A 24,607-nucleotide genomic window follows, 5' to 3' on the forward strand; every position below is an offset into this window, starting at 1 on the left:
TTTCTGAAGTTTACCTCAAGTTGTGTAGTTTAGGCAAACAACATTTAAGATGATCAGAACTAGAATTTAACATCCGTAAAGGTGTGTTATTGAAACCTGTTATTGAAACCTCTAAAAACCCTCATTTCCAAAGACAGCCAAATGGAAACCAATTTGTTTGTAGAACAAGTCCAGTTTTAACAAACTTGGCCTAATTATTTACAGAAGTTCAGCAAGAACAGTTATTGATCATATATATCTTTTAAATTTTACTTTGCTGGAACTTTTTAGAAGGAATCTCCAGATTGAACTTTTTAGTAGCCTCTCCAGGCCAGAAGCCAAGCCAAGTACTTACTGTCAGACATGCCTGCAACACCTGTAGATTTGGGCGAATTCCTCTTCACAAGGTGCCAAAGATATCCCGAGGTTCCTGCACCTGCCAGGAAGTGACATTCTTTACTCACCTGGTTAGGCTGCTGGGAACTTAGCCAAGGAGCTTTATGGCTGCATGTGTCATAAAGTCAACCTTAGTTCCTTTTAACTGTATGGTCATAACTGAGTCTATGCATGTCTCTCAAATATGACATTCCAGTTAAAGCCTTGGTAAAATTACCAATATTTCCAATGGTGTCCTGTTCCAAGGAGAACAGATTCTTATTGAACTTATGTAGCAGTGAGACATACACATAGAGACGGGACACCAAGGCTTTTCTTTACAGGAAGCAGTTTTATTTGTGCCAGCACAGGCTCAGCGGGCTAAGACCCAAAAGGCTGAGCCCTGAGAACCGTGGGGGGCAGGAGAGGGTTGCCTTTTGTATAATTTTTGCTCCTTTGTCTCCCACATATGGTAACCTACAGTCTGAATGGGCGGTCTATGTTACAGAGTCGTGAGGAATGTTGCGCACGCACGTGCACATAGCCAGGTTGCCTTCCCTGGTCTTGAGGTTTTCACCACATTCCTTAGGGAGGGGCTCTACCACACTTAGGCAAACAAGTATGATGGCCACGGAAGAAAGAATGCTCACTGAGAGCTTTTGAATTTGAGAGGGTTTAGGCAGAGAGAAAAGTTAAATACTTTGTACACAAATAAATACTTTATGACATTTCTGTATATCATAGATATCTTGAGAAAGTTTCCTTAATCTGGAAGAGCAAATGTTAGAGAACCGGCAATACTTCAAAACAAGAGCTGCAAAATGATAACCCATCTTTTTCAGTTCATTTAGTCCCATGTTACTAATTCTTCTTCTGTTTCAATGCAACTTTTTAGTTCTGAAAATTCTTACCCATCTTAATATTAATCTTAAAGATGTCAAATGCCTGTATGTGTCCTAAAAGTTCTTTGTATAAGTCTCCTTGAAGATGAAACATGTTTTCTTATACGCATCAGAACAAATAACTATAAATGACAAAATCTCAGAAACGGACATTGGTAACAATCTAATATGAGAGTTCATTAAGATGCAATTGACAGGCGCTCGGGTCATGATCTCGCGGTCTCTGAGTTTGAGCCTGGAGCCTGTTTCGGATTCTGTGTCTCCCTCTCTCTCTGACCCTTCCCCGTTCATGCTCTGTCTCTCTCTGTCTCAAAAAAATAAATAAACGTTAAAAAAAAATTTTTTTTAATTAAAAATAAGATGCAATTGACAAGGAAATTCGGTTATTTTTGGGACACATAACACTTCAATAATCGGCATAGCAAGTGCCGACCTTATTACCAAAACATATTAAAACATCAGGATTTGCATTTATATTGGAGCATTTACCCATGCATTTACCCATGCACTTACCCATGCAACACAACCTAAGGTTTACTATGAATGACAGTGTTTTCCAAGTAACTTCACATACCAAAAAAAAGGCCTAACTGGTCAAAAAGACTTCATTTACAATTTAAATCTTGGGAAGTTTGTTAAAACCTTAGAAAGTTACAGAGCACAACCTAAACAGGATTACTGCTCATTACAAATTTTATTTATTCATTTAAATTTTTTTTTTAACCTTTACTTATTTTTGAGACAGACAGAGACAGAGCATGAATGGGGGAGGAGCAGAGAGAGAAGGAGACACAGAATCGGAAGCAGACTCCAGGCTCTGAACCATCAGCCCAGAGTCCGACAAGGGGCTCGAACTCACGGACCGCGAGATCGTGACCTGAGCTGAAGTCGGCCGCTTAACTGACTGAGCCACCCAGGCGCCCCAGAAATTTTATTTATTCATTTAACCAAGGTGGCACTGAGAGATTCCAAAGGCAAATATGTAGGGTTATATAGTTGTTAGCAGAACTTAGCTCCTTTCACATTGAGAAGTTTTAACTTGAAGTAATCAAAGACTTGATAAAGAGGAAACCCAAAGCTTCGGTTTTCTCCGGCAGACCAGAGAGAAAAATTTTGCATATTATTTTTTTATCAAGAGCAGATCAACAATCCAAGAAAACTTTTGTGTTTTGAGCAGAGAGAAAAGCAGAATTTTAACCTTATACCAGTGTACTTTTAAAATCCATTCGTTGCAACCTTAGCGCATCCTAACCACACATGAAATTCCTTTCCAGAGATTTTCCTTCACGAACCTTCTACAACTTTCCTTTGCCATCAGATTTTGTTCCAAACCATTTCTCTCCAAACAGCCATTCTCATTTAGGACAAGATTACTTTCTTTTACCTTCCACAAAAATGTATTTCCATTCCTTATATTCTTCTTACACATTTCCTACATTTTTACATACTGAGTTGTTTCCCTTATTTCTATTAGTATTAACTACATTCAGCAGAATTTTAACTCTTAGAAACCTTAGTTTCCAGTGAAAACTTAGTAGTAACCGATTGTGAACGGTTACCAGAATTCTTTAGATGGCAAATTTATGAACCACTTAAGCACAAGCATGTTTGCCGACAGACCCAAATAGCCTTAGTTTCTCTGCAATAAGAAGTCAAAGCGCAAACCCAATTAATGTTTTAGCATTCCATTCTATTTGGAAAAGACCTAGATGTCCAATGAATTCTATCCCGTTCATTGTGCAATCGAAACTTTAGTGTTTCAGGTTACCAAAGACTTTGAAAGCTGTCTTAACAATTACTGCTGAAAACTTCAAGACAGACAAAATTAACCATTATTTTAAGTAATCTTCTTGCTAACACATTGCAGAGGTAACTTGAGCTTATTTGACCTTCAGCAAACCTAGATAGAATAAAAAAAAGTTTTATATTTAATGCTGATAAACAGGTTTATCTCAAACCAGCAAACTTAAATTCGTTTAAATACCAAAAATGTTACCCCTGCATCCACTTAAAAGTCAATCAATTTGTTCCCTGTTTTTAGTTTTTACCTGGAACATCAGTGGGGAATATGAAGTGGGGAGCCCAAGGAGGTGTCCTTTACTCCTTGACTTAGAGGGTGGGAGGAGGAGCCAATGGTGCCTGAGGCACTAATGATGGTTGTGCAGGCTGCACCCAAGGTGGTGCAGAAATAGGAGGAGGAGGAGGGGAAGGCTGAAGAGGTGAGGTTCTACCCAGAGGCCTGAAGGCAGATAAAATTCCAGAGGGCAGAGAGAGAGAGAGAGAGAGAGGTCTAATTGGTCCTAAAGCCTGTCCACTTGGACAGATGAGCAGGCACCAGGTTTTTTGTTTTGTTTTGTTTTGTTTCCAAAGTGGAAATATGGAGTCCATGTCAGGTAGGAGAAGGCAGACATTTGTTTCCCCGAAACAAATGGAGTTTCGGCAGCTGCTTGGGAATATTCCTTAAAGTCCCCGTCCCTAGGTAGACTAACCACAGTTAGTTCCAATTATAGCCATTAACCCAGGAAATGAATGGAGAGGCCCTCACATCTATTAGCAGGAGAACACAGAGAGAGTCAAGTGTCCCCTTCATTAGGGATGGCCTGGGTTTCCTCCAGCGACTTAGTTCTATCAGGAGGAGGCCTGTTTAGACATCCAATATGTCAGGAGGGAGTTTACTAACCAAACACATTAGGCAAAGGCATTCTGTAAGAGGACTTTTCGTCTGGGTCCTGATTTAGAGCCGTGAATGCCTGCACCTAGGGTACCTCTATCCATTTGCCAGATTTCCTGCAGAAGAGATCTAACGGCTAGATCCTAGTAAGGCCAATGCAGTGTTATGGGAGATCAGTCCTTTCCTAAATTTTGCAATGCAAATTGTCTCCACTGGATTGAAAAGGCATCTCAAGGGAGGATCCCTGAGAACTGCAAATTGTCTCCACTGGATTGAAAAGGCATCTCAAGGGAGGATCCCTGAGAACTGAAGAGGAGCTCCCATGCTCCTCCTTCCTAGAGAGAGAAGTAGAGAAGGTCCATTACTATGGAGATCCGCCACCTCACACCGGCCCCCCCCCCCCAACTCCCGACTCCCAGTTGGCGTCCCACACGCAGGATGTGTCAGAGGTTCCTGGTGTTAAAGTGACCTGAGGCATCCCTTGAACAAAGTTGCTATGATCACTGACCAGCCAACTAAGGGCCCCTGAAGGAAGGATGCTAGGGTCCCTCCCTCCCTCCCCGCCCCCCCCCGCCCCCCCCTCCCCGCTTCCCCATTGCATCCTAGAATACAGATGGGTGCTGATGTATGGACTGAGTTTGCCTTGTCAAAAAGGCTGAGAAGAAACCGCCATTTTTAACCCAAGGAAAATACTGGAAAAGTTTTACAAGGGGGAATTAGCCAATTTTGTAATGTAAGTAGCAGTTAGTAGAAGACATTGACAGAAAACAGTAAAGATAGAAATCTATCATGATCTAAGCGACATTCCAACACATATAGGCTTTACAGCCAACTCCCCTGGGAAATGGTCCCCAGTTGGGTTTTAATTCAATTGAGTACTGGTTTCGGCTGGCTCCTAGTGGGGGTCTCCTGGCCAGAGGCGGCTACACCAGAGATTTGGAGGGGAATTACATTAGACCAATGAGGAGGAAACCTCACACTGGAGTCTTAAGATCGGTGGCCGTCCTGGTGACTTAGGTGGCTGTCCCGTGCCCAAGACAGACAATTTTGTATAAGGACAGGAATAAAGAGAGGGCATCAAGCTTCTGGGTCTTATTACCATTCCCGCCAGGGTACTAACTTTCAGCCAAAAGGCAGGCTTTTTCCTCCCCATAGAGTAGCCACAGCTAGAGGATTGCAACCTAAGCAATCGACATGAAAGTGTTCCAATTCGACCACATTCCTTGAAAAGCCCCTGAAATGAGAGTAAAGGAAGAAAAGAAAAGGTACTCATCAAGTTTGCACCAAGGCTCAGAGTCCAGATGAAAAGACTCAAAGCTCCCATTTAAGGGCACCAAAATGATGGGATTCTTACCACATGTAATCTTTTGTGTCCAACTTCTTTTGCTCAACATATTCTATGATTTTTGATGCTCACGTATAGTCACAAATATTTGTCATTTTATCTTAAATTTTTTTGCTGGCTGTGAGGCTGGCTATTCTTCCATGTTATTTTCCCCTTGCCTTTGGGACAGTGGATCCTGACCCTAGCTGCATGTGCCTGGGCACCAGCATAGATTTAGTTAGATCAGAAGCAGTGGGGATAGGGCTTAGGGATCAATGTTTTTATAAAAGCTTCCTCATGTGATTCTGATGTGCCATCCGGTGTTAAAAACCACAGATTTAGGAAAGAAAATGGAAGGAACTGTCAAAACTCGAAGTTCATTTTTGTTTTCATTCCCCTGATCCCAGTCCTGACCTTTATGGACCATGCCTAATTTTTCCATGTTTTCCCAACCACTCTTCCAGAGGAACAAATTCCTTGCCTTTTTGAAAGAAAAATAATGGAAAAGTCCATCTGGTTTTACTTGAACATAAACAAAAAGTTGTCCCTAAATTTTAAAACATGAGTATTGTGCTGCCTCATAGATCTAGTAGTTAATAAAACCAAAAATAAACTTAGAAAATGCCTGTGCTCTTCAGGCAAGTTGGCCAACAGAGCTTCTGACCAAAGCAGAAGGTGTGCCAAACAGCCAGCCAGCAATGGCGAGGGAAGGCTCCAGCCTCTCACCCACTGTACTGAGTCAACATACTCTTCAAACCATGCATAACACTACAGGAAGAAGCCTGAGTATCAGGCAATAGGAGCTAGTTAGGTCAACCCTAATCCACTCACTTAATGGAACTTCATTCCACTGTAAAAGATGGGGGCCCTGAAGGTGAGACAGCAGCATGAGGAAATGCTTACAATATAATAAATGAAAAGGGCATAAGATAAAAATTTTAATATAGGTAAGATTTAAGGAAAAGATGCTTATAAAAAGACTAGAAGGAAATACAACCACTATTTTAATACTAATCATATTGGGAGTTGGGTTTTCTTCCCAAATTTTCTATAGCTTATCATCTTACTTTAAAAAATAAATTAATTTCTGGGGTGCCTGAGTGGTTCCAGTGGGTGTCTGACTTCGGCTCACGTCATAGTCTCACAGTTCATGAGTTCAGGCCCCGCATCAGGCTCTGTGCTGGCAGCTCGGAGCCTGGAGCCTGCTTCGGATTCTATATCTCCCTCTCCCTCTGCCCTACCCCCGCTGGTACTCTTTCTCTCTCTTTTGAAAATAAATAAAACATTAAAAACAATTTTTAATAAAAAAATTAATTTCTTTTTTAAAATGTTTATTTATTTATTTTGAGAGAGAGAGAGAAAAAAGAGAGAGTAGGGGAGGATCAGAGAGAGAGGGAGAGAATCCCCAACTCCGCTAACAACACAGAGCCCGACCTGGGGCTTGAGCTTTAAGCTCGACACTGACAGTGTGGATCCCTCCCCATCTCTCTCTCTGCCCCTCCCCTGCACCCGCTCTCTTTTTCAAAAATAATGAACTAAAAAAAAAAAAAAAAAAAAAAAAAGGACATAATTTACAAAGCTGTACGACTCTCTTGGAGTAGCTCTTCCATCACAGTTTGATTAGAATTAGCATCTAGATAAGTCTGTTTTGCTCCTCCCCTCCAGCTGGTTCCTAGTACTTGTATAAAACAAAATATCAAACCCACACATATTTGGTCAATTTATGACAAGGAAGCAAAGAATATACAGTGGGGGGGGGGGGGCCCTGGGTGGCTCAGTCGGTTAAGTGTCCGGCTTCAGCTCAGGTCATGATCTCACAGTCTGTGAGTTCGAGCCCCGCGTCGGGCTCTGTGCTGACCGCTCAGAGCCTGGAGCCTGCTGTGGATTCTGTGTCTCCCTCTCTCTCTGCCCCTCCCCTGCTCATGCTCTGTCTCTCTCTGTCTCAAAAATGAATGAAAAAAGAAAAAAAAAACAACAAAAAAAGAATATACAGTGGGGAAGAGACAGTCTCTTCAATAAACAGCGTTGTGGAAACTGGATGGTTACATGCCAAAGAATGAAGCTGGACCACTCTCTTATACCATACACAAAATTTTACTCAAAAAATGGATTAAAGACTTGAATGTAAGACCTGAAATGTAAGCCTACAGTTAACACCATAGTCAATGGTGAAATGCTGAAAGCTTTCTCTAGTAGATCAGAAGATATAAACTTTCTGTTATAAAACAAATAAATTGTGGAGATGTAATGTATAGTTAATACAGACCAGAGTTAGTATTGTATTGCATCTTTGAAGGCTGCTAAGAGAGTAAATCTTAAAAGCTCTCATCACAAGAAGAAAAGTTTCTATATATGGTGACAGATGTTAGACTGTAGGGATCGTTTTGCAATATACACAAATATCAACTCATTGTGTTACACAGCTAAAACTAATATAATGTCAATTATGCCTCAATTTAAACAATAATGACATTTAATTTCATTTTAAAAAATTAAAAAATAAACTTCTTGCCGGAGAAATCAGCAACATCTGGTTTGCTTGGCTTTGCTGGCATTATAGCATTAGGGTAGAGTGGGAGATCACAGGCTCTAAGGTCAGATTCTTCTTTGTACAAGTAACTTCCTTCTGGGTCAGGAGTCTCAAGAGCACCCTTAGGTTTGTGATTCATTTGGACTCACAGAACTCAGAAAAGCTGTTATACCCGTGGTTATGGTATATTACAGTGAAAGAATACAGATTAAAATCAGCAGAGGAGAAAGGCACATAGGATAGAGTCCAGGAGAGACAGGATGCAAGCCTGTTGTCCTCTCCCAGTGGAGTAGAACGGACAGTACATAATCCTACCAGCAATGATGTGTGACAACACGTATGAAGGTTTCCCAACCAGGGAAACTCACCTGAGCCTTGACATCCAGAGATTTTTATCGGGGGTCAGTCTCATCGGCATGGAGTGCCCCAGTGATTACCGTTAACTACTCAGTCTCCAGACTCCCAAACCCCCAAGGTCAAACTGATACAGCATGGCCCAGGGCCCTAGGAGAACAAAAATGCACTGACCATAAATCATACTGGGGTTTTGTTTTTTTTGAAATGTTTATTTATCCTTGAGAGAGCACAAGCAGGGGAAAGGCAGAGAAAGGGGACAGAGGATCCTAAGCAGGCTCCGTGCTGACAGCATAGAGCCCGATGCGGGGCTCAAACTCATGAACCGCGAGATCATGACCTAAGCTGCAGTCAGACGCTCAACCGACTGATCCACCCAGGTGACCCGATCATATTGTTAACATAAAATATTGGTGTGGTCCAAGGCCACAGGTATACAAAAATGTTATTGAGCAGGATATTCCAAGGCCTTAGAGAGCTAGTCAAGGAATGTGAAGGGTTTGGATACCTCAGTTCCACTGAGTAAACTCTACTGCACAGCCTCCATGTCCTGATTCATAGAGAGGAGATTGGCTGCACAGCTTTGCTTTAAAATCAAATGAGAAAAATAAATAAATAAATAACAATAAATAAATAAATAAAATCAAATGAGGTGTGTGAAAAGCCTGGAGCACAGGTTTTTAGTTAGCTGGTAGTTCCCTTCAGTCAGGGCTTCCCCCAGTTTAAGTATCAGAGGTAAGATCAGACAGTTGACATGTGCAAACTGCTCAGGACCGTAGGCCTGAATGACTGTGCCCTCAAGTGTCTACAGTACCCAGAGTGGATTCCTCATTCCTTAAACACTTTCTGTTTCAGTTAAAAAGGCATTACCCCAATGTCTAGGCATTCAGGGAAATCAGGAGGCTACAGAGACCATTAGAATAGTTTCTTCTTGTTTGGAGTAGTTGTGGTTTTTTGTTTTTTTGTTTTTTAAGCTATCAGGATGTAATTAACCACAAATAAAAATAAAGTGAAACGAAAGAAACCAAAAACTTGACATCGATTTAGACCAAAATTTTCTCTTACATAAACAAGAAATCTGGAGGAAGGTGATTGTTGGGGTAGCTTTAGCTGCTCAGTAGTGTCGTGAAGGCCCAGGCTCTTTCCTTCCTTTCGCCCTGCCATGCTTGGTGGGTCAGCACCTTTGTCTTTAGGCTTGTCACATCATGGTTACAAGGTGGTGACTGTAGGGGCAGGTGGCGCAAGCTCAGCAGGAGGCCAGCCAGCGCAGAGAGGGCTGGTTTCTGAAGTTCCTGAAAGTGCCCAGCAAGCATACCTTTGTCACAGGTCCATCCCTGTAGCCACACACACACACACACACACACACACACACACACACGCACGCACACCTGGGACCCACCCACCTTTCTTGAGATCAAGAGCTCTCTGTGGGCACCTAAATGAAATCTGGGTTTTGCCAGCAGGAGCGAAGAAAGGCTCTAGGTACACTTAGCCTGCCACAAGTAGTCTGTTTGTGATGAAGTGGAAGTGGTGAGGGATCCCTCCCAAATATGCCCAGGGCTTTCTCTCAAGCTTTAGGTTGCATTAGAATCCCCAGAAGCGTTGCTAAAACACAGATCCACTCCCAGAGTTTACTATTCTGCGGTTCTGGGAGAGAGCCCGAGGCTTTGCACCTTCGAACAAGTTCCCAGGCGATGCGGATGTTGCTGGTCACAACGCAGCTTGGGGAACACTGCTGTAGGCTGAGAAAACCTGGTTTAGGAACGTTAGCTACAGCAGCGCTTCTCAGTGAGCAGTGGTTTGCCTCCCAGGGCAAGGGAACATTTTGCAATGTCTGGAGACATTGTTATGACTGGCATCAAGTGGGTAGAGGCCAAGGATTCTACAAAGCACAGGATAGCCCTCCACAACAAAGACTTATCTGGCACAAGATGCCAATGGGGCAAAGGTCAAGAAACCCTGGTGTGGAGTGATTTTGCGTGATCAGACCTAATAGGTTCAAAGTAAAACTTCTCCTCAATTTTTCATTAGAAGAAGCACTTTCTGAATAACAATGTTCTTACGTGGAAAGCACAGCCATTCTCAAAGAGGTTTGCCTAGTGGTGGCATTGAGGTATTAATCTGTTCTCTTGTTTGCTCGGATTAGGTGTTACAGTAGCTTGAAATGATCATTTAGCTTTTTGTTCTTTAAAAAAACCCCAACAGGTTTATTGATACAATTAATACACCGTATAGTTCACCCACTTAAAGTGTCCACTTCAATGGCTTTTAGTTGCACATCCATCACCACGATCAATTTTAAAACATTTCACACCCTCAAAAGAAGCCTTGTAGCTGTTGTCCGCCATCCTCAGTTTCCCTCCCCACCCCTAGCCCTGGGCGACAAGGGATCCTCTATTTGCCTCTTCTGGACGTTACATATAAATGGAATAATAGAATGTGTGGTCGTTTGTGACTGACTCTTGTCACTCAGCATAATGCTTTCAAGGTTCATCCATAGTGTCACATGAATCAGTACTTCATTACTTTTTGAGGCAGATTCGTGTTCCATTGTACAGATTTCCCATATCTTATTTATCCATTCTTCAGGTGATGGTCTTTGGGTCGTTTCTACCTTTTGGCTATTGTGAATGGTGCTAGTGTGAATATTCATATTCAAGTTTTTGTGTGGACATATGTTTTCACTTCTCTTGGAGAAATACCTAGGAGTGGAATTGCTGGGTCATATGGCTCTATGTTTAACCATTTGAGCCAGGCTTTCTCCAAAGAGGCTGTCATTCCCACCAGCAGTGTTTGAGAGTCCCAATATCTCTACATCTTTGCTGGCACCTGCTATTATCTTTCTGTTTCATTTTAGCCATCCTAGTGGGTGTGAAGTAGTATCTCGTTGTAGCTTTGACTTGCGTTTCCTTAATGCCTAATGACGTTGAACGTCTTTTCATGTGCTCATTGGTGGTAAGTTCAACTTATGTCAGAATCAGAGTTAGAGTCTTGAGCAGAAACCTACAGACAACTGGCCTGCAGAAGTTCAGACTTGGGGAAAGGATCGAGAGCAGACTCCGTTATCAGAGACTGAAGTGGGTTATATCACTGTCCACAGGTATAGCCAAGAACTAGAAACTTAAATTAACAGCTGACTCCATGGAGCAGGATTCAGAATTAGATGTCAGGGGTCAGAAGTCAAGGAGTGTTTCCTGAGTTGGGGATGACTAAAGCTGGTGTTATTTAAGAGGTTATCCTTGGTCCATTTCCCCTACTTGGGGGCAAGAAGTCCTGCAGGAGTGAGGCAGGACGAATATCCACATCTGGTGGCAGGCCTCGAGAGAGCAAAAAGAGGACACCCGAGAGAGGCGTGCACACACGAGGAGGCAACATAAACTTCCACAGTGCTCAGCTGGGCCTCTATTTAAATTTACTTTGGGGGTGCCTGGCTGGCTTAGTCAGTTGAGCGTCCAACTCTTGATTTCAGCTCAGATCATGATCTCATGGTTTGTGGGATCGAGCCCCGTGTTGGGCTCCGTGCTGTTAGTGGAGCTTGGGATCTTCTCTCTCTCTGCCCCTCCCCTGTTCACACACACACACACACACACACACACACACACACACTCTCTCTCTCTCTCTCTCTCTCTCTCTCTCAAAATAAAGAAACAAACTCAAAAAATAAACTAAAATAAAATAAGAATAAACTAATAAATAAGCAAACAAATAAATAAATAGAAATTTACTTTTACAGAAACTTCAATGAGAAGCATCACCACCACAAAGTCAAGCTTCGCCGAGTCAAGAACCTTTTACTTCAGGAAGTAGAACTGCGAGACAAGAGAATTGAGCATTTGGAAAATGAAGTCAGAATCCTGCAGCACCAAGTGGAAAAGGTGGGCAGAAGCGAAGAGCTCCCCAAGTTGTCGCTGCTCAACCCATTCGGGAGAGCGCGCTTGGGCGGCAATCCACCCGGTGGCCCCTTTGCAGCCCAGGTTTTCACTTCTTTGCACCTTCTTTTTTTATTTATTTATTTATTTATTTATTTATTTATTTATTTATTTATTTTTATTTATTTTTTTTTAATTTTTTTTTCAATATATGAAATTTATTGTCAAATTGGTTTCCATACAACACCCAGTGCTCATCCCAAAAGGTGCCCTCCTCAATACCCATCACCCACCCTCCCCTCCCTCCCATCCCCCATCAACCCTCAGTTTGTTCTCAGTTTTTAACAGTCTCCTATGCTTTGGCTCTCTCCCACTCTAACCCTTTTTTTTTTTTTCCTTCCCCTCCCCCATGGGTTTCTGTTAAGTTTCTCAGGATCCACATAAGAGTGAACACATATGGTATCTGTCTTTCTCTGTATGGCTTACTTCACTTAGCATCACACTCTCCAGTTCCATCCACGTTGCTACAAAGGGCCATATTTCATTCTTTCTCATTGCCACGTAGTATTCCATTGTGTATATAAACCACAATTTCTTTATCCATTCATCAGTTGATGGACATTTAGGCTCTTTCCATAATTTGGCTATTGTTGAGAGTGCTGCTATAAACATTGGGGTACAGGTGCCCCTATGCATCAGTACTCCTGTATCCCTTGGGTAAATTCCTAGCAGTGCTATTGCTGGGTCATAGGGTAGGTCTATTTTTAATTTTCTGAGGAATCTCCACACTGCTTTCCAGAGCGGTTGCACCAATTTGCATTCCCACCAACAGTCTTTGCACCTTCTTTTGATGTGAGTCATCCTTTAAGACCTGCCAGAAAGGATGTAAGACTCGTGGGGATGCTGAACCGAATCAGACGCTGAAAATAGCCCGCACTTCCAACTCAGGAGCAGTGTCTGGTCTTCTCTGACATACCCTTCCGAACCACACTCAGTAACTCATTCCTACTCCACGTTGCCCTCATCATGCCTCGAACTCCTGTCGGTCTTAAATGGCAGTGAAAATATATGGCCCCTATTCCTTTAGCAATCCTTGTGGGGTGTCTCCAAGCCTTTTTCTAAATATCCGTGGTTTCCTTATCCCTGTCCCGTTGCCCCTGTGACTTACTGGTAAGCGAGAAGACAATGAGGCAGATGGCACGGTATTGACTGCAGAATGGTCTTGAGATCATCAAACGACACAAATTCAAAATGGAGCGCGGCTGACGAGGCCAGTCATGCTTTCCCTTCTTGAGATTCCCTAGCCCATTTCAGAATTTTGAAAACTCGGTCCTCACTCCTAAAATACTCATAGCTATGCACGTGCCAAGGATTCCAGAAGAATTCATGCAATTTCAGTCATTCCACGGGCTGTTATGGGATGGTGAAGAATTCTAGACTACACACATGAGACATTTTTGGATTATAACAGATGGGTCACCAATGTTGGATTCTTAATTAAAAAAATCCTCCTGATACTCTACACTATAGTGAGGGAGAAAAATAAGCTGGATTTTGCAGTATCCTTTTATCTGGGTACTACATCGCCAAAGACTCAGATCTAGGTTAGACTCACAACTAGGAAAGGTATGCAGAAGAAAGGAGCAATCCTGGCTCATGGGCCCACCGGAAATATTCTGCATTATCACTTTCTTGTACTGCCTGCCTCCCACTTCTAGCCTTACATGACAGAAACAGCCCCCCTCCTTTCAGCAGGCATCTTCTCTTTCTCCCTGACTGTACCGGGTTAAATAGTGTCCTCCACAAAGTCGTGTCTATCCAGAACCTCAGAGTGGGATCTGATTTGGAAATAAGGTCTTTGCAGGTGGGATTTGTTAAGATGAGGTCATAGTGGATTCGAGTTGGCCCTAAATCAGGGCCCGAAATCCAATATGTCTGATGGCCCTATGAGAAGAGCAGACACACATAGACACGTGCAGGGGAAGATGGATGATGGATGCAGCTCCATCAGGGAGCACCAGGGAGGGCTTGCCAACACCAGAAACTGAGAGAGAGGCGTGGAGCCCCCAGAAGGAACTAACTCACCCAACACCCCAATTTTAGACGTGTGGCCTCCAGGAATGTGAGAAAATCAGTTCCTCTTGTTCTAAGCCATCCAGTTTGTGGTTCTTTGCTACAGCAGCCCTGGAAACCCGACACATCTACCCAGAGAGTGGCAGGTCTCCAGGAAGTACACTGGAGGAGGCAAGTAAGCAGAGGCTAAGGAAGAGCAGTTGACCCTTTTCTCACTGCCCTTGAAGGGGGCTGTGGACTCTGGCCTTAAACAGACTTGGATGCAAAATCTAGCCCTGCCACTTAATAGTTCTGTGACCTTGCACAAGCCTCTGGGTATCCTTTCCTCATCTGTAAAATGGCATTGCTAGTACCCATCTCACAAGGCTTTTTGTGCAGTTAAAATATGAAATGCCCGTATCTGACACATACAACTTTCCATAGATGTTACTTTCTTCTCTTTTGTGTGTAAGCTCTCCTAGAAACATGTTAACTGGTAGATGCACAGTTCACAAGAGAGATTGTTAATGGAGTAGGAAATACTTAGCCTAGAGAAGGCTGATGTGAGATCTTCTAATGCCACAGTGGTACAAACCTGGAGGTCCTGACTTTACTTAGTTTAGCGTCTGGATCAGAGCCATGAGCATAAAAAAGCTGGGCTCCCTTTCCAAGCACCAAATGTCCAGAAAGCAGTGCCACTTTTTTGGGCTTTGTTCCTTCAGCCTTCTCTTTATAGGGTGAGCCAACTGAGTCTCCTGACTATTGTAAACATCCAAACCAGAGTTCTCCAAATATTTTATCCTTTTATTAGAGAATGTGTCCTGATTTTCTGGCTAAAAAAAAAAAAAAAAAAATAGGGTATTTCCAAAGGGCAGGGTGTCAGTAGCCTTCTCCCTCCAGTTTCCTTTCTAATCCAGTTGTAACTGTGGAGTATTATCTGTGGGGTGGCTTCTTCTCAATCCTTACCAAAAATGTATTTAAATAAGAGTAGGCAAGATTACTGTTAGACATTGAAGGGTCCCGGATGCAGGACTTTAAAACCTGGAGTGGTTTGTTTCAGAACATAATGTAATATCCTTTCCTATAATTCTTAAATAATAGATGGAGTCTTTTCTGAATGATCTATATTAGTGTCTTTATTAAAAGCAAGAAAGTTGCCCCTCTTAACTCCATGATTCACACCTGCCAGCAGCTCAATATTCTTCTCCTACCCCAACTCACTCCCGCCATCAGCACGTGGGAACAAACATAGAAGGGTGAGGGCACTTAACACTGACAGTCATTAGTGACATGAGGAGGGCAATTCTACACTTTTGAGCTTCTAGAGTCCTCCCCAACAGTGACATTTATTAATATCTATTGACTCTTTCAGTATAAGAAGTTTAGTATTGTTTTCACAAGACACCCTCCTTTCTCACTTTAGCTATAGCTTCACTAGCTGTTGCTTTCAGGGAAAATTGTTGGTAGAAAATGAAACATGGTGTTAAGATGGAAGTCTCTTCTGCATGATCACTATACAGATATTCTCAGTAGCCAGCTTACTCGCTTGATATGCCAAGCCAACTGAGATCCTGACACTGGTTGCCAAGTGAGGGGACTAAATGTCCATCTTCTTGCCTTTGCCTTAAGAAGACTATCACCACAATGCAGATGGAGATGTATTATATGAAAAAATGTCAAACTGGAGCTTCAGGGAATTCAGTTGTATTTGTTAGTGATTTGATACCTATGGTATTAGAATAAATATGAGAGGCTTGGGAACTTATTGAAGTTGAGGTCTCAGATATTTTTAAATGTTAACCCAGAAGAATGATTAATTACTCAAAAAAAAATACATGACAAAAAAATAACCAAAATAAACAGAAGAACTCTCTAGCCGACAATGTCAGCAAACAGGTGAAAAACAGACCAGGGGGCAGGAGAGGAAAAGTCAACAAGGGAAATTTGCTGTCAACTTTGTAATTCTTTCTCCTGCTGTGGTAACAAGGGGCTTTATTATCTCTAGGAGAAGGCATTCCAGGACAAGATCATTGCTCAAAATGATTTACTGCTCCTAGAGAAAAGGAGCCTTCTGGAAAAACTCACAGAGAAAGAAGAATTGATCAACAGCAATAAAGGGGTAATATCTTCAGTCCAGAACAAGTAGGTGCAGTCCTGACTGAGGAGCCAATGAACTCTATAAAGGTGTTCCTCCCTCCACAAAGAGATTGCTCCAGAGACTATCCCTTGAGTTTGCAGCCTATCTCATAACTGTTGCTCTGCTGTCTGCTGTTTCCAGTAGTTTATGCAAAAGTTGTGAAATTAAAGAGAAAAAGATCACGGAGGAGGCGGGTCGGCCATTCAGATGGGCTCTTTCACATAGGCATTGCCTGACTGAGGGCCTAGCTATGCTTATTCTGGCCTGTCACTTTGTGTTTTGACACTCATTTGTATCATTTGATACCTATGGAATCAAGAGAGATCGAGAGAGGAACAGGCTCATACTAGTGACTTAAATTCATGAAACCCATAGGATACCCAATGTATTAACTTGTAATGAGAAGTATCCACAGCAAAGATGAATTCACATATTAGCCAGCCCAAGCCCTCTCTCCTCTATAGGAAACTTCAATTATAATCAAAGTTTTCTTGGAGCACAGAATTAGGGCAAAGAGAGTGGGTTGAACTTAACAGATAGTGTCACTAATAATAACTGTAATGAGGGCACCGGGGTGGCTCAGTCCTTAAGCATCTGACTTTGGCTCAGGGCATGATCTCACAGTTCATGAGTTTGAGTCCCACACTGGGTAAACTTGAGCCCTGCTTCGGGTAAAACGCAAGCCCTGGGTAAGCCCCTCTTCCCTCCACCCCCCACCTCTCTCTGTGCCCCCTTGCTCACTTGTGCCCCCTCTCTCTCTCAAAAACAAACAAACAAACAAACAAACAAACAAAAAAACTATGATTAACATTTTTCAAGCACTCACTATGTGCTTGGCACTGTTCTAAACTCTCTCTCTCACCAATCCTCACACTAATCCCAGGAGGGAGACACTGGGATTAGACTTATTTCATGGGTGAGAAAGCTAAGGTCCAGAGAGGCTCAGGAACTCAGACAGCCTAGTCACTGACAGAGCAGCGTGTGAACCCCAGTAGCTTGGCCTTAGAGCCCACAGCACCACAGTCTGTGGGGAGATCTGTTCAGCAGATTGGAACTCTCCTTTCTGCTGTTGGGGGCACCTGCTTCTCTGGGCAGACCTGGAGAGTCTCTGATTATCTTTTACTATCTATGTCTCCCCTTTTATGTACTCTAAATAATCCATGGCCCTTCTCAATCTACATCATTGATTTTGACATTCCCAATGCAACTGACTTGTTATCTGTGCCTTAATATTAATGATATTTCCATATTGTCCTCCTGAAGGCACACTCTGGCCATCTGGATTGGATTTGTATGTTTTCCTTAGAGTAGGTTTCTTCTACAGGATGCTGCTTTCTTTTACAGATGAGAAAAACTGAGGCTCAGATTTGGTTTTTGTCAAGGGTCACACAGCAAGCAAATGGTAGAACCAGAACTCAAACACAAAACACAAAAAAATCTCTGATCAAAACTATGTTTTGATCATGTGTCCCAAATAAACCATGGTCCTGGAAAATGAGCCTGGTATAGTGATTATACCAGCGCTTATATAACTTCTATAACTCAGGCTTAGAAGTCTGAAAGATCTGGATTGCATCTCGGCTCTCCGATTTTCTGGTTTTATGTTGCTTTTCTCTGAGCTTCAGTTTCCTCGTATGTAAGATAGGCTCCATAACAACATCAATTTCATGGAGTTGTAAGGATGAATAAAATGAGCCAATACAGGGGCGCCTGGGTGGCTCAGTTGGTTAAGCGTCTGACTTCGGCTCAGGTCATGATCTCATGGTTCGTGGTTTCAAGCCCCACTTCGGGCTCTGTGCTGACAACTCAGAGCCTGGAGCCTGCTTCTGATTCTGTGTCTCCCTCTCTCTGCCCCTCCCCTGCTCATACTCTGTCTCTCTCTCTCTCTCTCAAAAATAAATTAAAAAAAAAACATAAAAAATTTTAAAATAAAAAAAAAAAATGAGCCAATACATGAACAGTTTTAAGTGTCTACTCTGTGGGTAGGTTATAGTGCCTAAGCGCATGGTAAGTACTTGGTAAATGGTTGCTGCTGCTGCTACCACTACTGCGGCTGTTACTACTACTACTACTACTACCACTACTACCACCACTACTGCTGCTACTGCTACTACTACCACTACTACTGCTACTGTTATTGGTGCTACTGCTACTACTACTGCTGCTACTATTACTATTCCTGTTGCTGCTGCTGCTGCTACTACAAAAGTAGAGGATGACTGTATGAGATCAGAACCAGATGCAGTCTGTGTAGCTACAATATTTGAAGGGATGCAGAGTCTCTTGTTTCAGTCCCACCCCTGAATAGGATCGTATCCTTTGTTAAGTTTCTCTGTTGCATACGGCATGTTTCTATTCTCAATTTGTATTTAATGACTAGGTATAGGCCAGAAGCTTATTAATTTCGACTTCATCTTGGGACATGGTAGGAATTATTCTGCCAAAGTTGGTTCCAAAATCTGGGCAGTGGGCTAAGACCCAGAGCTAGTGGGAAGTGAGGACACAGTTTTGAGTTTTTAGTAATTATTAAATACTATGCATTATTATTATTTATGATAATACTATATTATTAGTAGAAAGTAATAAATTGGTAAAAATACAGAAATTTTTAGTTATTCCTCTGATTTATCCCATTCTTAGAGTACTTCTCCTGGACAAAGAAAATAAGCATTTGCAGGAAACCAGTCTCTGGCTCAAACACCAGGTTGGCTTCTTAGAGAGTATCATAAAGAACATCCAGATTAGCAGAAAAGAGGTAAGCTGGGTGCTGCTATGAGGGCCTTCATATGAAGCCCGGTTGCTAAGACTATTGTGTTCTCTCTCCCCTTCATCTTCCTGTAGCTGTAGGCTGTACTTGGCCTCATGGTGGACTATGGCAAAGAGGCCCATTGGCTGCACCAGGGCAGCACACCCCGAGACTACTCTTGGCCAGCTTTGCTCTTCTTTGGGTCAGCTTTTATTAAGTACTCTCATCCTATGTGATCCCAAAGCAATTTGTGCATGCTTCATAGCTTCTTCCTTAACACTGTATCATCATTGCCTATTTTGCTTCTCTATCTCATCCACTTAGCAGTGAGACCCTGGAGGGCAAGGATTGTATCTCGTATGTCATTGTATCTATAGGCAGGTGCTCCATAAACATTTCAGAGTGAATGAATATTAAATATTTTCACAGATATGCCTCATTCTCAACAACCCTGTTTGCCATGGATTGTTTTAGCCCTGTCTGAGAAATGAGCAAATCTGAGACTCCTAGGGGTAAATGAAGCTAGTCTGGTCTGGCAAGGAGTCAAGCCTAAGGAGAACATCAGAGTCAGAGAAAGAAAGAGAGTCAGAGTCCGAGAAATTATGTTACAAAAATCCAAACAGACAAGTGGCCAAGTCCAGGCAGATGTGGCAAAGAGTATAAGTTCAGAGAAGGTCCAGAGTCTAGCTGGTGAATGTGTCAGCAAGAGGGACTTCAAGGAGCAGAGTTGCATTCTGAATCCAGGAGAGAGGCTGCTTTCTTTCTCCCCTGGCTTATATCACCTCCTAGATGTTTCATCCCAGGATACTTTATGTAGATCCTGCCTGTTGAGTACTATTGCTATGGGCATAAGACCCTCATCTGGTTTGCTCTAGGAAAGGTGATTATTTCCAAGCTATAGGAGTTGTCTTGTAGATTTTTTTTTTCAAAAGCAGAACTTCCAGAGGCGCCTGGGTGGCTCAGTCAGTTGAGCATCCAACTCCGATTTCAGCTCAGGTCACGATCCCAGGGTTGTGGGATTGAGCCCCGTGCCAGGTACTGCATTGAGTGTGGAGCTTGCTTAAGATTCTCTCTCTCCCCCTCTGCCCCCTCCCCTGCTCATGCTGTTTCTCTCTCTCTCTCTAAAATAAAACAAGACAAAAAAAACTATTTTTTTAAAAAAGGAGAACTGCCAGATTATATGGCTTAATTTCCAGTAGTTTATGTTTTTGCTTGAGCTACAACTATGCTCAACTGTCTAGTCATTCATGGGTGCCTGGCTGGCTCAATCAGAAGGGCATGTGACTGTTGATCTCAGGGTTGTGAGTTTGAGCCCCACGTTGGGTATAGAGATTACTTAAATAAATAAATATTTTTTAAAAATTGTCTAGTCATTCACTATTTTACTTATTCATTCAACAAACATCCATCAATTCCAGGAACTATGCTATGTCCTAGGAATATGAAGATAGACCCTGTTTCCAGAGGTCTTTAGTCTAGTAGAGAAGGGCAGAGACATACCTGAATAAGCACTATAGTATTATATAGGTGGTGAGTTGGAGCCTTAATGGAGTATATACTAGAACAATAGCTTTGATATCCACAATAGTATCCTCAAACAAAATAAATGTGACATGGGTCAGGATTACACTACATCGAGCTCAATGTTTCACATGTGACAAAAGTACCAACTTATAGCATCTTCATATCTGTTAAACAATCCCAAAATTGTTTTTAAATTTAGAATCTTAAGGATCTTCCAATTCAGCCCCCTCATTTTATACAGGAGGGAGAGAAAACTCAACGAGGTTAAATGACATGCCTGTGTCACACAGCAACTGCTGACATTTCTCATATCTCTTGATTCTCGGTAATTGAGTATCACGCTAAAAACAGACCAGCATATAGATCCTGAGATCAGATATATCCTAGATCTCTTCTTTCCTTGCAATACCTCAGAAGCTAAAGTGGTGAGAACTTGACCTTTGGCGAGTGCTTACTATGTGCCTGTTATTGTACTAAGCATTTTATGTATATTATCTCATTTAATCTACAACGTAGATTCCCATTTTCACAGCTGAGGAAAACTGAGCTCTAGAGAGGTGAAGTGACATCATTGCCCAGGGCACATAACTAAGAAGTAGAAGAGCACGGACTGAAAACAACTCTCTTCGGCACTTTGTTCCTTGTACTTAGCTGCTATCTCATTATACCCTAAGTCTACTGTTTCCCTTTCAAGGGTATTGGGGTAACTAGGGACCTAGCCTTGTAAGAGACCATATTGCTTCCTGCATTGTAATTCCATCTTTCTTCTCTTCTGGATTATAAATATGCTCCATGAGAGCAGGATCTATGTCCATCATGTTACCCTCTGCATCCCAAGCACTTAGCACTTGAGTTACAGCAACAACTTAATGCAGTCTTTCCTCCTAATCTGTCCTGCCCATGCCTCTAGACTAATCTTCATGAAGCACTACCTGCTTTCATAGTACTTCATCTCATAGAGTTTCAGAGACTTCCTTTGTCTCTAAGACAAAGTTCATTCCTTCAGCAAATATTTATTAGACATATATAGGCATTATAATCCAATATAGAATATGGGCCTCATTCTGTTCCCTATATGGTCTAGATATGATGATGTATGAGATACAGTGTCTGCCCTCACAGAACTCAGCCCTAGTGAGAGTGACGCCAGATAGCTGGCAACTACCATACGTTGTGGCAAGTTCTATAATAGCAGTAGGCCCAGAATGCTGTGAAAGCAGAAAGAGCGATATCTAAACCTATCTGGGGTACTTAGGGAAGGCTTCCAGAGTTGTTGATGTCTAAGCCAGGAGAACTGAAGCCACGTAGGAAATACCTTTCTGACATCAAACAAGCCTGATCAAATGAAACCAATCTATTTATGGTTTTCCCCCAAAGCTCTGAGGTTTCCTCCCTCTGGATCTTGTATTTCCCTTACTTGGAAAGACACATCCTACTTTCCTTCTTTCATCTTCCTGGCTTTTGTGTTTTGAAGTCCTACTGTTCCATTAATCTATAGCCAAAGTATATTTACAAAATACACTCTGAGCATATGACTCAAAATGATGCAATGGCTTCCCACAGTCTTCACAATAAAACCCAAATTTTCCAATGCAGTGTTTGTATCCTCCATGACCTTGCCTCTGTCATTCTTATCCATCTCATCACATCTCATCCCTGGTTGGTTCCTCTCTCCACTCTGGGCTCCACATTGTCTGTGTCCCTGAATTCTATGGCATCAGCTTCAGGCTCTTCCAGGAAATCCCTCTCCCTCCATTGCCTTCTCCCACGCCTTTCTTCCCTCAGATTTTCTCTTGGCTTGTTCCAGCTGTCTCTCAGAATGCAACCTAAATAGCTTCTTTTCCATAGAGCTTTTTCTGAATCCTCCCCTCCCAAAATCTTATCCTCCCCTCCCAAAACCTGGCTTTGTGCCCTTGATAGGTTTTCTCATTGCACCTTATGTGCCAAATCCCAGCTCAGCATTTTACTAGCTGTGTGAAAAAAGGAAACCTTGTTCACCTTCTAGTTCCCTCATCTGGGAAATGAAGTAATCACACTCAAAGGTGACTGTTCCACATAAAAATCTGCATATGAATATTTATAGCAGCATTATTCATAATAGCCAAGAGGTATAAACAAGCCAAATGTCCATCAACTGATGAATGGACACATAAAATGTGGTATATCCACACAACAGAATATCATTCAGCCATAAAAAGGAATGACGTATTGATCCATCTTATAACACAGGTGAGCTTTAAAGATATTATGTGAAAGGAAAAAAGCTGGTCACCAGAATAGGCAAATCTATAAACATAGAAGTAGATGAGTAGTTGCCTAGGGCTGAGGCATTGAGGGATAAGGGGGTATAGTTAAAGGGTATTAGGTTTATATTGGGAGCAATGAAAATGTTCTAAAATTGATTGTAATCATGGTTGTACAACCCTGTGAATACACTAAAAACAATTGAATTGTGTATTTTAAATGAGTGAATTATATAGTGTGTGAATTATATCTTCATAAAGCTATTGTAAGAATGAATGAATGAATGAATTTCAGAGATGGCAACTGGGGATAAGATAGGATAATTAGAATAATGTACATAAATTACCCAATGTAATAGTTGGCAAATAGATGGCCTTCAATAAATATAGCTTCTTTCTCCCAGTATACATACATTCACTTGCTTCAATATATATTGAATATTTACTGAGTTCCTCCCATTGTTAGGTATGTTCACGTTAATTTTCACAACGCTGGAAGATTAGGTATTGTTATTCTCTCATTTTAGATGTAGGAAACAAAACTCAGGAAGGTGACAAGACATATCAGAGTCTAATTAGTAGAGCCAGAATTCAAGCCTGGTCCTCTCGGTCTAGTAAAATTTCTTTTCTTTTTTTTAACATTTATTCTTTTTTTTTTTTTTTTTTTTTGAGAGACAGAGAGAGACAGAGCATGAGTAGGGGAGGGGCAGAGAGAGAGGGAGACACAGAATCCAAAGCCGGCTCCAGGCTCTGAGCTGTCAGCACAGAGCCCTACACGGGGCTCGAACTCATAGACTGTGAGATCATGACCTGAGCTGAAGTCGGACACTTAACTGACCGAGCCACCCAGGCGCCCCTAGTAAAATTTCTAATGCATTATAAATTTCTCTGAATGCTAGTTTTTTCCTCCTTATAAAAGCTTCTCATTTATTTCAACACAACCAAGAATTTCTTACAGGAACTAGTTGGCGTGCATCAAAGGTTAAACAGAGGTCCAAGTTTAGGGGAATCAATAAGCCTCCATAACTGTATGTAAAATTTGGTCTGTGTTGATTGGTTCCTGTGAGAAAGGGTATTTGGTTTGTTTGTTTTTAATATTTATAATATTTTTAATATTTGTTTTAATGTTTGTTTAATATTAATTAAATATTAATTTTTTAAATGTTTATTTATTTTTGAGAGAAACAGAGACAGAATACGAGTGGGTTAGGGGCAGAGAGAGAGGGAGACACAGAATCCGAAGCAGGCTCCAGGCTCTGAGCTGTCAGAACAGAGCCCGACACGGGGCTCGAACTCACAAGCTGTGAGATCATGACCTGAGCCAAAGTCGGATGCCCAACCGACCAAGCCACCCAGACGCCCCAAGGGTATTTGGTTTTTAAAGTCATAGGATTTACCAAAACATAGATACTTTTTATCCATGATTTAAAGGGACATAAAATGTTTACCAGAGTATTAAATAAAAACTTACCTGAAAGTAGAATGGACTGATTATATCAGCCAATATAAAGTAACTCATGTATAAAAATAGATATAAAAAGCTGGCTTACAATGAAAGCGCTAATACAAAAGTGTAAGATTTATAATTGCCAAATATTCTTCAGGTATTTAGGGATTACATTTTCTTCAGTTTTATCGAGATGTAATTATAACATTCATTGTATAAGTTAAAAGTATCCGGCATAATGATTTGATATATGTATACAATGCAAAATGATTATCGCATTAAGATTAGTTAACATCTATCACCTCACATAGTTTTTTTCCCTTGTGATGAGAACTTTTATAAGATCTACTCTCTCAGCAACTTTCAAATATACAGTACACTATTGTTGACTATAGTCTTCATGTTGTACATTACATCCCCAGAATTGATCTTATAACTGGAAGTTTGTACATTT

The 24,607-nt window shown here is 41.7% G+C and overlaps 1 protein-coding gene across 4 annotated transcripts in view; it reads left to right on the forward strand.

The window, feature by feature from the left end:
- CCDC30 (coiled-coil domain containing 30) overlaps positions 1-24,607 on the forward strand; it is a 126,049-nt gene that overhangs the window by 99,958 nt on the left and 1,484 nt on the right. For all 4 annotated transcript variants that reach the window (XM_042950487.1, XM_042950485.1, XM_042950484.1 and 1 more), the window contains 3 exons: positions 11,869-12,010; positions 16,062-16,198; positions 18,834-18,948. In XM_042950487.1, coding sequence (XP_042806421.1) covers positions 11,869-12,010; positions 16,062-16,198; positions 18,834-18,948 — 394 coding nt within the window. The remainder of the gene's footprint in view (positions 1-11,868; positions 12,011-16,061; positions 16,199-18,833; positions 18,949-24,607) is intronic.

The sequence above is a fragment of the Panthera leo genome, chromosome C1 (genome assembly GCF_018350215.1).
Source record: "Panthera leo isolate Ple1 chromosome C1, P.leo_Ple1_pat1.1, whole genome shotgun sequence".
In the NCBI taxonomy this organism is placed as follows: Eukaryota; Metazoa; Chordata; class Mammalia; order Carnivora; family Felidae; genus Panthera; species Panthera leo.